The 13,176-nt window shown below is 35.6% G+C and overlaps 1 protein-coding gene across 1 annotated transcript; it reads right to left on the bottom strand.

The window, feature by feature from the left end:
- Positions 1 to 10,689: 10,689 nt before the first annotated feature.
- LOC104088260 (tyrosine--tRNA ligase, chloroplastic/mitochondrial-like) lies at positions 10,690 to 12,714 on the bottom strand. The gene has a single exon (XM_009592906.4). It carries the CDS (start codon positions 12,597 to 12,599, stop codon positions 11,031 to 11,033), a length of 1,569 nt encoding a protein of 522 aa, XP_009591201.1. The 5' UTR covers positions 12,600 to 12,714; the 3' UTR covers positions 10,690 to 11,030.
- Between the last annotated feature and the right edge of the window lie 462 nt (positions 12,715 to 13,176).

Here is a 13,176-nt window from a genome sequence, read left to right on the forward strand (position 1 = left end):
CACGCTTGTCTCCCTACACTTTGTTCCTCATTCCACTCTCCATTGTTCCCCACTCTGTGTCCCCCATGCTTGTCCCCTATCATAAACCCCATACCCATTTTTAGCTATTAAAAGACACATATTACACACACAAAGAAAAGGAGGAGAACATCACAGAACCCTCCCCCGCTTTGAAAAATCTAGCAACGCCTGTCTCCTCCCAGAGTTTCATCCATTTTATTTCTCTGAAGAACACACACCTCACCCAAAAAATTAAAACAAAAAATAAAATAAAAACTGCCGCCTCCTTCAAGGACTCAAATCCTCTCCGCCAAAGCAGCGACCACCATCGCAGTCCTCTATCACTTTCTTTGCCAAAGCTTTAATAAATTACAAAGCAGAGATGGATTAAACATTGAGGATAAGTTTCGGGTTAGATCTAACTCCGATCAAGGTTGCCGTTGAGGTCTTGAGTTGCCGGTTCCGTCCGGATTCACCGGCAAAAGCTTCGGTAAGAGGTTCACTCTTGTTCGAATTTTGAAAGAAGCAGTCAAGCAATTGTAAAGGTTCATTCTCTTCTACTCTTAAATAAATTTCGTAACTTCGACTAACCTTAACGGTGTTTCATTGAGTTACCTGTTTAATTATGTTAATGTGAGATGAACGAAACTACGTTGGCCACGTTAATTTTGATAGTTTCTGTTTTCATTAATGTGTTAATGAGGGTTCTGTTTCGATGAAATTTAGTACTAAAACTTGGTAAGGTTTGCTACTTAAAACTTTAGTTTCATATGTTTACTTGCATTAAACATGGATTTCACGTTGATATTTTCTTATTCTGATTTAAAAAGTTGATCTCCAAAAGTTTGCTCTTGATGTTGTTTCTTTTAATCTTTTCTATAATGCACATGTGAGGCCCATTACCATTCTTTTGTGCTGATTAGTGTAGTTAAATAGCTTTTTTTTGGTGTAAAGGAAAAGCAAAGCAGCTTTAACTTTGATAAGGATACTGTAATCCTACTGATTTATCTTTGTTAATTTTACTTGTTAAATGCTCTATATTTCTCTACACATCCTAAAGCTGCTACATTTTTGTTTCTTTATGTTTTTTTTTAAGCTAGGGATAATGTTGTGTTCTTACAACGCTTGATACGGTTTAGGTACTTTAGGCGTGATTTAATAATAAATCACCGTGATCATGGGTACGGTTTTCGTGGTATGGTCACGATCCATAAATTCAAATTCGGGTGTGCATTTCATGTGCCCCGAACGTAACTTCTAATAGTAATAAAAATAAACATGTCGTAAATCGCGGGTGCATTTCATGTGGTGCGGTTTGCAATGTGAACCAAAATGACAAGTGTACGACATCGTGACTTGTTCCAGAAATAATTTCATAAATATTAAATGCGGTTCAAAAGTAAAAAATGCACAATAGGTTTCAAACATGCAATAAATCAGATAATTAAGCTAAATATAGTCAAATAAAGTGACCGTGCTAGAACCACAAGACTCGGAGAATGCCTCACACCTTCTCTCTGGTCAACAGAATTCCTTACTTGGACTTTATTTTTGTAGACCAATAATAATAGAGTCAAACCTTCCTTTGACTAGGGATTCAAATAAAAAGTGACTTGGAACACCCCCAAAACTCAATTCCAAGTGGCGACTCTGTAAGTAAAATAATCTCTATTCAAGTTTGTCACTTTAATTGGAGAAACTCTTTAACCCACCATCCATAACACACATTCATGTCTTTTCGGGGGGGCGTAAAAGGGGTGTGACACTTCCGTTTGGGTCGATTTTTCCCAAAAAAGAAATCAAACCAAGTAAGTCGACTTTTCAAATATTGGAACCAAATCAAACCAATTATGTCGATTTTTTATCGATTCGGTTTTTGTTGGTTTTTCGATTTTTCGGTTATTTATCGGGGGTTTTTCTTAAATATGAAACACACACTACCAAATGCATATTCCGGCGATTATATTTTCAACGTAACACTATTAAATCAATTGTTATTTGAGAAATCTATCATTTACCAAGATATATTGATCATAATTGAATCAAATTGTGATGAATAATATAAGTACTCAATTAAAAAATTGATTATTTTTAACATGAAATAAATTCTTGTACTTAGCAAAAGAAAACAACCAATCAAACCAGAATGTAAAGGCAAAGAATTAGATTATTATAATAGCAAAGAACTAGACTAAAAATATAAATCACTAATATTTACCATAAAATTTTAGAAACTTTATATATATATAATAATAATAAATTTAAATAGTTACTTTTATAGTCGGTTTGGTTCGGGGGGTTTTCGGTTATTTATTTATTAAAACCAAAACCAAACCAAATTTGATCGATTTTTAAAATTCAAAACCAAGGTCAAACCAAACCTAAGAAATATCGATTTTTTTGGTCGATTTGGTTCGTTTTTCAGTTTGATTCGATTTTTCGAGTTTTTATGAACACCCCTACTTGTGAAATATATACTACTAATCTCAAAGGGTGAATTACACTAAACATCCATGTAATATGATACAGTACTTCTTATATTTTAAGATCAAATATTTAATTAAGCACCAACAAAGTGTATTTTCTGTAATTTGGTCTTCTATTGTTGGCAGTACAATTAAAGCGACTTATTCTACCGCAGTTGATATAAGGGCAGTTTGCTGCACTAAGTCTTCATGGTATGTGTAGGGTCCGGAAAAGGGCCAGACCACAAGATCTATTGTACGCAATTTTACCCTGCATTTTTGTAAGAGGTTATTTCCACGGTTCGAACCTGTGACTAGACAACAACTTTACCAGTTACGCTAAGGTTCCCCTTCAAAATATTTTCAACCCGCAGGCAGGGGCGGAACTACAATAGTGGGTGCGGGTTCGGGCGAACCCAGTGACTTTCCCCGAAATCCTGTATTTGTATTGAAATATTTACTAACTCTATATAAATATATACTGCCGAATCCAGTACCAAAAGAGGTCTTGGTTCAATGGTAAGGGTTGTGGATCCGCTGAAAGCAGTGTTTTATTTTAAAATTTAGAACCCACACACTTAAATCCCTAGCTCCGCCTCTGCCAGGTGGTTACATCACAAGTGATTCATGACATTCGGAGTCCACTCGTTGCAGAACAAGCTTTCTTTTTGGACCTGAAAATAGAGTAAATTAACCGGTAGAACAAATGATATATAACAAGTGTAAAAAGTTAGGTTACATAATTTAATGTGGGATTAGCATAAGTAGGGTTTCTAAATCGATACGTTATTAATAATAATTGACGTACGTGTTATAATCTCATAAAAAAAAAAATCAAACTCGTACATAAGGAATCAAGCTCTCTCCAAGAATGTAAAATGTTGAAAATATACGTAATTTAAGAAATGAAAAGAACTCAAAGTATTACTGTAGAAATTTTAGATGATCACTTCATGTATTCATAGGAAAGAGAAAATAACTTTTTCACTTGTTTTACTAAGTGGGCGTTGGAACATAAGAATTGTAAAATTCAGAAAAAAATTAAAAATAAATTTAAGTAAAAATGATATTTGAAAATTAGAGTTAGTATTTGGACACGAATACAATTTGAAGTTGTTTTTTATTTTGTTTTATTGATTTGAAGTGAAAATTTTGAAAAATAGTTTTTTATACTTTTTAAAATTTTAAAATTCAACTTCAAGTGAAATTTTCATGACTAAATACTGAATCCGAAAAAAGATGAATTTTCCGGGGGAAAAGGTGATTTTTTTCTATAGCCAAAAGGGCCCTTTGTGCTCTCTCGATATACTCTTTTTTTCTTCAATATTTTATAATCATGTTTACTTCATCAACGTCTTATGATCTATATATGCACTCGCAAAATGTGTGTTCTGACAAGATTAAGAACTCAAACCTTATGTATCTAAGTTGTTGAATGAGTAGTTAACTCACAGAAAAAGAAGCGTCTAATTAGATCAGAAACTAAGAATGCATCTATAAGAAGAAACTATCCATATGACTCCATGCACCCCATTTCTCTTAATTACCTGTCTAGTTTCCAAAGGAAAGGCAAAAAAAATAACCAACAGCTAGCTCTCCTGTTAATTTCTGAAAATGATGGAATTGCTTCTTGTAGTATTACTATTGTTACAAAATTTTGTAACCACACCAAGTTCCCCATACCATCATGAGAGACTAGTCATAAAAATGATTCACACACTTGAAGATGGTGTGAGAATAATGAATGAGAGATGAGATACTCGCATTTCACATCTTATGGAAAAAGATGGCGATAAATTTCAGATATACCTCTCAGTTTCTCGTTCCATTAAAGATTGGTACGCCCCCGTACCACAAATTCTTACCATGGACACTGGTAGTTTGTTACTTTGGGTTCATCATATGTTGAAGATGTGTATTGTGGGACATCTGTTTGTGATCTTATGATTCTTAAAGGCAAATGTGGTGTCTCCACGAGGAGATGTGAGTATACTTATTCTTATGCAACAGGTACGTACGTCTAGGGGACATCTTGCTTCTCAAGTTGTGGCATTTGAGTTAAGCAATGGAACACAAGTGATTTTCAAGCGTCTTATTTTTGGATGCTCGTCAATTTTTTCTCAAGGTGCAGATCAGTGTAGGGGACAAGTTTCTTGACATTGATCACCAAGGTGGAATGCTTGGGCCACTTCGAGTTATTTGCCTGAGATAGATTACAACAAACTGAAGGAAGAAATTAAATCTGTGATTGGTACGACTTTGGAAGAATTTATAAGCACAAGGCCAGAAGAGCTTTGTTACTATGGAATTGTCACTCGGGATCTTAAAGGACTTCCAACAATAGCATATCATTTTTCTGAAAATGCTAAAATGGAGTTTAGTACTGACAATTTATTTCGACAAGATCGCGTTGATCATTTCAGCTTGTCTATACAAATTTCTGAAAGTAAGAAGATGCCTTTTAGCATACTTGGAGTTTGGGCACAACAATATTTCTATATCAGCTTTGACTTTAACACAATGAGGATGTCCTTCAGTAGGATAGATTGTGACCGTCTGTTTGATTGATCATTACATTGTGATTTTTCTGATGTTTCTACTTCAATAATATAAGTCTTAATATTCTCAACATCTTTGCCTTTTATAGTGCTTTAAACATGTTCAGTTGCTCAGATATATATTCAACTTTTCAATTAGCATGAGAAACAAAAGCACATACTCGAATTAAGATGTCTACTGTTGAAAATGTGGGGGGACAATTCTAATCCAAATTAAGATATGCAAATAAAACGCACTTCTAGGAGATGGTATTCTTGGTTTTAACTTACAAACAGTAATTTTGGGTATCGTCAATATGCTATTATACTGGAAGAACAATACAAACTCCTGTTTATAAGCTTGATACAACACTCAACAACAAGTGAAATAAGTAAATCAGTCTAGATAAAAAAGCAGGCCGGTGCACTAAGCTCCCCGCTGTGTAGTGCAGAGCCACCTTTGTCCGTTAATTGACACTCCTTCACTGAAAAATTGTACTGTGTAGATAGGTAAATATACTATATGTTGGATCCTGCTGGCTTCTTTGTATGTTTACGAGTTTATATTTTTAATCCTCTTGGTGAAAATCTTGATTCCGACACAGCCACCAAAACGGTAATACTGAGGGATTTGCACAAATGAATTTTCCTGAGGACAGTGAAGTGCAGGCAAAACTCTATAAACAAGGAGGAAAATTGAAGTAGTACATTTACCACATTGAAATACACCACCCTCTACAGCAACTTCATTCTTGGGGTTGCAAATAGAGATTATCGCGAGAGAAAAAGATTTTAACCAAACCTTTTGCCCATCTGAGAACTTAGATAAGCGTACCTGTCAGATTAATTGAGGTTGTCCCTCTAGAAGAATATCCTGTTGTGACACAATAAACTGATCTCCAAGACTCCAACCCTATTATGGGAGTATATAATATAACCTGTCACAACATCTATAAACTGATCTCCAACCCCTATTACTTATATAATATAATCTGTCACAACATCTTTTGCAGTCGAAACATATATTCCCCATTTGGTTTCGTCCTCATAATAGCAACTTATGAAATCCATGGTCTCAGCGAGTTATGAAGAGTTCAGTAGCTCATACTGTACGTACAGCAAGAGAACTTGCTGGCCTTCTCAGGCAACATTTGCCTCGCAACTCATGCAGCAGCCTTCCTTGGTTCCTCCAAATTCAGCTACACCTTATTGAATCTGGCAAGGCATTTAAATCCTCACGTTGAATTCATCATATATCTCTTCACCCTTCTTCTTGATGGATTATTATAAGCAGCGGTAGCAATCCCAGTATCAAAATCACATGTAATTTAGATAATTAGCATATATGAGGTTTCACGGGTTACCTCTTGAAGCGTGAATAAATAAAATCTCTTCTATCACGTGAGCCTTCAGTTCCATAACGTCTCAATGGAATCTCCATCACCCGCACAATTATGATCCTCGAACGTTCCACGGTCTTCTACTGTGTTACCCAAATAATACCCGGAAATAACAATTTCGTGTGGGCAAAATTTCTAGGAAAACATGGCTGAAAATTTCGGCCAACATGACTCTCTCCTCTATGTGGAAAACCTTATGTATTTATAGCACAAGTTTTAAGGGTTAAAATCCTTTTCCAAAACCTGTTGGGTTTTCCTTTCCACCAGAAAAATGATTCCTTTATTTCCTTTTATTTAGGCACTGCAGAGACCACTAAATTTAATTAACAAGGCTTCGAATTATGGAATTAATTTCTAATTTTCGAAATTAATATCCACCATAATTAATTACGAATTATCTATCTATATCGATATTATATTAAAAGCACGAACGTCTTTAACGAAATATCATTCGCCTTTTTTACCCTTTGAAATTAGATTTCACATTAGACAAAATAGTCATTTAAATTATTTTACTAATATTTTGGACTTTGAAATCAACTAAATTTTAATTATTATATCCTTATTGAATTAGATCCTATAATTTAGGAGTTAAAATTCACTTTAATTTACCTCAAATAAGGAAAAGAGCCCCTTTGTTTTACAACAATATTATTCATATATTCTACGTTAGTCTATGTACTCCTTTTACGTAGTTACGATAAATCTGGTAACTAAGTATAAAAATAATATGCTTTATAATATTACAACACATATTATATTTATGATATCTGTTTTTATATTTAATATTATTACTGAATCATAGTTAATTAATATATATTTTCACCTTTTTTGTCACTTAATCATGATAAATTAGTATAGTTTAATCTTTGTATATTGACAGATGATTTTTTCTTTTTCAAAATATTTACCGCGATTGAGAACTTCTTTGTGGAACTATTTGTCCTTATTGAATTCAATATTCTTCATTTTCAGGACTTGCACTTTAATTTTATAATTCAAACATAATTTTAAATAAAATATTTATATAATTTTTAAAACTTTTTACTCATTTAGACAAGGTACACGCGTAACACGCGTACTATTGACTAGTTCCACAAAAATTCGTAATTGCACAACTTATTACCACAAAAATTCGTAGTTCCACAAAAACTTTATACAAATGATTTGGAATAAAGAGGCCATGAGTGAAAAAGATGCTCAATAGGGAAAAGGAAAAGCCACAGCAAATTTAGAGAACACAAACAGCAGTACCAGATCTGGCTGATATCCACATTCGTCCAGCCAAACTTTGAGAAATTCCCCAGGGCAACTGGCACATGGCTATAAACTCGGTGGATAATAGGCCTGCCCCTCAAACTTCTATGTGCAAATACACGAATCTTGGAAAGCAGTTACAAATAACTGTTCAATAATGAAGCACATCAGAGATCAAAAGGGCCACATAGTCATTCCTTTACACGTTGTAAAGTTACTCCACATCAGCATATAAAGATTTATGATATACATTCAGCACACTGGTACTTCTATAAAGGTGCCTTTAACCCCCTTGCGTGGTAGTACAAAAACTCATGTATAAATTGCAACATAACACTGACAAAGGAAGCCCCATTGAGTTATGACTTAGAATGACAAAATCAAAGCTAATCACTTAGAATGATATAAGCAACAACATACCCAGTATTATCTCACACCATGGAGTTTGGGGAGGGTAGTGTGTACGCAGACCTTACCCCAACCTTGTGAGGATAGAGAGGTTGTTTCCAATAAGCCATCGGCTCAGGAAAGTATAAGCACCACATTAATGAAAATATAGACAAGAACGGACAGTACCAAAAAGCCATTAGAAGCAGAATAAAAACAACAAGATAGTAAGGTGATCAACAATGGAAGAAACAACGGTTAGTCATAAAAACCTACTACCAACAGGAAGCGAGAATGCGTGCCAATACCACTGTTATGAACATCCTAAACTACCTACTCTACTACTCTAATCCTCGATCTCCATACCTTCCTATCAAGGATAATGTTCTCGGTTAGCTGAAGTTGCGCCATATCTTGCCTAATCATCTTTCCCCACCTCTTCTTTGGCCTACCTCTACCTCTCACACAAAAAAAAAGTTCTTTTGAGAAGGTATATATATACAAATATGTTACCTTCTCAAAGAAAAACATATTGCTAACTTACTCAAATAAGTACATGAAAGAAAGAATGTTACAAATAGATGATATTGTGACCAATGAAGCAATTGAGCCATTGCATTGGCTAACTTGTTAAACAAAAGTACATGTACAAATCAGAACTGTCAAAAATAGACTGATTAGCAGGCCAACTGCAATCCGGCAGTCGCGCATATTGGCACTTGCTCACCAAGAAAGAAACGAGGAGGATAAGAGAAAGACATAATTATGGAATATGCGTTCCAAACTTTTAATAGTGGTAACCTACTCGGTTTTACTGTCGAACATTATATTTTCTAATTTTTATTTAGAGAATTGATCGCAATTGTAACATAATAGGGTTTGGTAGAAATTGCCACATTGAAACACCCTGACACAACTACACTCCAGACACGAGATCCACAAATGCTGATCTTAGTGATAGAGCAGCATATCCAGGATCTTGAAGGCCAATCACTATCGCATTAAGAATATTGCATAAGTTAATAAAACAGAAACTGAATACAATTTACCTTTCTCAAAAGAAAATAAAAAGAAACTGAATACAATTTCCATTGTCAAATTACCTGTAGATTTTCTTTTTTGTTTTTTTGGTAAGTCAAACATACCACTACTATACACCAAGTTGGTGTCAGAAGTATATATGACTCAAACCAATTGATCCACTGGAATCTCTCTAATTTTCCAGCTATCTATACAATTTAATATTTAGAAAAATTTGCACTGTCATATTCCATGTAGATTTTTAATTTTTGGAGCAAGTCAAACATTTCATTACTATATACCAAGTTGTTGTCAGAGTATATTCAAATTTGTTTGTATGACTCAATCCGAGTCATCCACTGGCATCTCACAAATATGACAGCTACCTATACTACAAGTATCCTTGCTTTGCACCGAAAACATTGTCGCGTAGAATTGACTGTTTGTACATTTTCTTATTGCTGCATAATAGCTAAAGCATGCAGATAATGCATACCTGCCATATATTCTCACTTATTACTATCCAATATCATTAAAATATAAATGCTCTTTCATTCTGTTTGTTAGCAAAATCTAACAAAAATCATAAAGTTCGAGAAGTAGGATATGCATAAAAAGAGTCTTTCACGAATTGAGTGGAATTGAAACAATTCCAAAACCCCAACTATCAACAACAAGAACCATAAAGGTTTTCAGAACCTTTCAGAATCATCTCAAATAAGACATCTTTAGAATTTGATGTGATGTTCAGTACACACAAGATCAAGCAGGATATAAGATATTGAGACCATGAGACAAATTGCAAGAAAGAAGTTAGTTCGGATATACCTGGATACAGATGATCGCAGCTAATCTAGTCTTAGCATAGGGTGTCTTGCAAGTAACCCTCCCTGATCCATTACTGTCACTGTTTTCTGAATCAGATGATAGTGTTAGAGATTTATCATCCTCCAACTGCAAGTTTTTCAGATTTTTATTTCGCCAGTGTGGAGGCCTATATCGGCCCGCTTGTGATTTTGTTGATTCTGCCAAATCTGGCTTCATGCTAACAGAAGTAATCTGCTTCTTATCAGCAATGGCAAACATATCGTGTGATTTATTAGTAAGGCCATAATGAATAAAATTCTTCAAGGCCACAATAAGACCTGCCACATGGCCAGGGTCGAAGCTACAGTGTAGCAAGGGTGGTCAACTGACCACCCTTCGTCCGAAAATGTCGGAAAATTAACACTGTGTATATAGGTAAAATTTTGGATTTACATGCATTTAATACATATTGAACACCCTTGCAACAATGAAGAGTAATAGCTCAGTGGCAAAGGGTGGTCAAGATGGCCTCATGGGCGGGGGTTCGAGCTTCACTCTCCACAATTTTTATTTTTCTTATTCAAGTTTGAACACCCTTGAAATATTTTCTAGCTTCGCCATTAATTCTGTGATACAACTTGCTCCAAAGATCATGTCAAATAAAGGATAGATAGTAAAATTGAATGCATAAAGCTGGAGGAAGACCGAAGAAGTCCCTATAGTTTAAGCATAAATAAAGAGTCCTTCTAACTGCAATGGGACATCATGCTCGTCAAAAGAGAAAGAAGAAAAAGAAAAAGAAAATGCAAGCAGGAGTTTGTGGATACAACTTTATCAGACATCCATAAACTCCAAAGTAGTTCTTAAAATTTGCATAGCTCATCTTGTTCTCCCACCTAGACAATTATTGTTCTGAGAAGTACAAAAAAAATGCCAATACGACAGTGAAGGGAAATAATTTCAACATCTTCTTTTAATCGGGTAAATAATTTTAATATTAAAATGTACATCTTCCTGCTTTACTTCCTTTCAACCCTTGGCTGCTTTCCTCTCTTCCTATCATTTGCATACCAGGTAAAATTTTGTGCGTTGTCAACTCAGAAAGCTGAATTTGAAATTCCAAATAAAAATGCAATCAAATATTAGACCAAAGCAAGTCACGATATTCTTACGACCATCTTATTCTTTTTCCCAGCAGATAAAAGGATAACTTTGTCATCGACAATGTCATCCGCCTCAATCTTCTTACTCTCACCATCAACTTTGGCATTGTTCAAGTAAAGCCCTCCTTGCTTAAGCATTCGTCGAGCAGCTGATTTGCTCTCAAGCAAACCACTGGAAACATAAAGATCCAAAATCGATATGTTCAACACCTGATCATAATTCATGGAGCAAGACGGAACATCAGCTGCAATACCCTCAATCGTTTTCCAATCCAATTTGGTATCAGCATTTCCAGGCTTCAATGCCTCTGTAGCCTTAAGAGCCTCTTCCAATCCCTCTTGTCCATGAACAAACCGTGTAACCTCTTCAGCCAGCCTACGTTGAGCTGTGTTAGGAACATATCCCGGTTTGCCCATATCCCTCTCCACCTCTGCAATCTCTTCAATGTTCAGAAAAGTAAGAATCTTGAGAAACCTCACTACATCATCATCAGGGACTGTAAAGAAATATTGATAGAACTTATACGGCGACAAAAGTGAAGGGGCTAGCCAAATTGCACCATCTTCTGATTTTCCAAACTTTGTACCATCACTCTTGAGAAGCAAAGGAAAAGTAAGCCCAAAAACAACAGGAACACTGCCAACAACAGTTCCATTTTCGGAAGATTTTCCGGTAAGCCTACGGATAAGATCAGTACCAGCAGTAATATTACCCCATTGATCACTACCACCAATTTGCACACTGACATCTTCTTTTTCATACAAATGCACAAAATCATAACCTTGTAAAAGCTGATATGTAAACTCAGCGTAACTCATCCCTTGCTCCGCATTCTCCAACCTTTTCTTCACACTTTCCTTAGACATCATAGTCCCAACTCTTGCATACCTCCCTACATTCCTCAGAAAATCCAAAAACTTTACATCCTTCCACCAATCATAATTATTCAAAATTTTCACCTCTCCAGCATTTTCACAAACATCTGGTGAACCAAACAAAATCTTCTTAATAATCCCCCCAATTCCAGATATATTCTTCTCAAGTGTTACTAAATCAAGCTCGGGTCGCTCCAAACTCTTCCCGGACGGGTCACCGATCCGACCCGTAGCGCCACCAATTAGCGCAACAGCATTATGCCCACAACGCAAAAACCAAGAGAGAACAATTATGCCCAAAAGGTTCCCAAGGTGTAAGCTTTCCGCAGTCGGGTCAAACCCGCAATACACTTTCAACGGACCAAAGTTCGAGTCGGAGCAAACGGAGCGAAGAGAGTCGCTGGTCACTGATTCCAGTAACCCTCTTTCTTCAAGAATTTGTAGAACATTGGGTCGGGTATTATTATTCGGATTTTGCCATTTTTCGGGTCGTGGATTGTCTTCTTGGGATGTCAATTGGGTAGACGAATAGCAAAAGGGGCGATGGGAAAATTTGTGGTTATTGGGGAGAAAAAGACAAGTGGGTAGTGAGAGTTTTGTAAAGAAAGAGGGAGCGAAAGGACTTTGAGTAGTAGTCTTGAAAAGAAAAGTTCGGAGGCTAGAGTTAATGGCGCCGGCGGCAGCCATTTTCCGTTTAGTTGTTTTGCTGTTTTATCTGCTTGGGTTGAGAGAGTTTAACTGGAAACAGAGAGTTCTTGGAAGGCCATCGTGTGCGTATGTTCCTTTGGGACATCCGATAAAATTGTCTCAATTTATTTTGCAGTCTTCACTATTAATTTCTAAATTTTTTAAATTAAAAACTTATACAAAAAAATTACAACAACAACAAACCAATAAAATTACACAAATGGGATTGGAATGGTAGAGTGTGCGCAGACCTTACCCCTACTCCAGAGGCAGAAACGGACTCAGGATTTGAGCATTACGGGGGCACTATTATAAAAAGCATACGAATTAGTGGCCAATAGCGGATCCATAATTTTCGTTAAGGGTTTCCAAATATATAAACGTAAATATATCAGAAAATTAAGGGGAGTCAATACATAGTATAAATATATAATTTATTTTTTTACCTGTACACACTGTATTTTTCCCGCGAACTTCCTATAAGGTGGCTCCGCCACTGTTACTGGCGATAAAGTTCGGCGCGCAACTCTTCAAAAACTTAATGAGTATGATAAATTATCAGCAAAATACAAACTTT

This window comes from Nicotiana tomentosiformis, chromosome 11 (assembly GCF_000390325.3).
Source record: "Nicotiana tomentosiformis chromosome 11, ASM39032v3, whole genome shotgun sequence".
Classification (NCBI taxonomy): Eukaryota; Viridiplantae; Streptophyta; class Magnoliopsida; order Solanales; family Solanaceae; genus Nicotiana; species Nicotiana tomentosiformis.

Coding starts and splice junctions, on each gene's coding strand:
- LOC104088260 (XM_009592906.4), bottom strand. CDS start 12,599: ATGGCTGCCGCCGGCGCCATTAACTCTAGCCTCCGAACTTTTCTTTTC.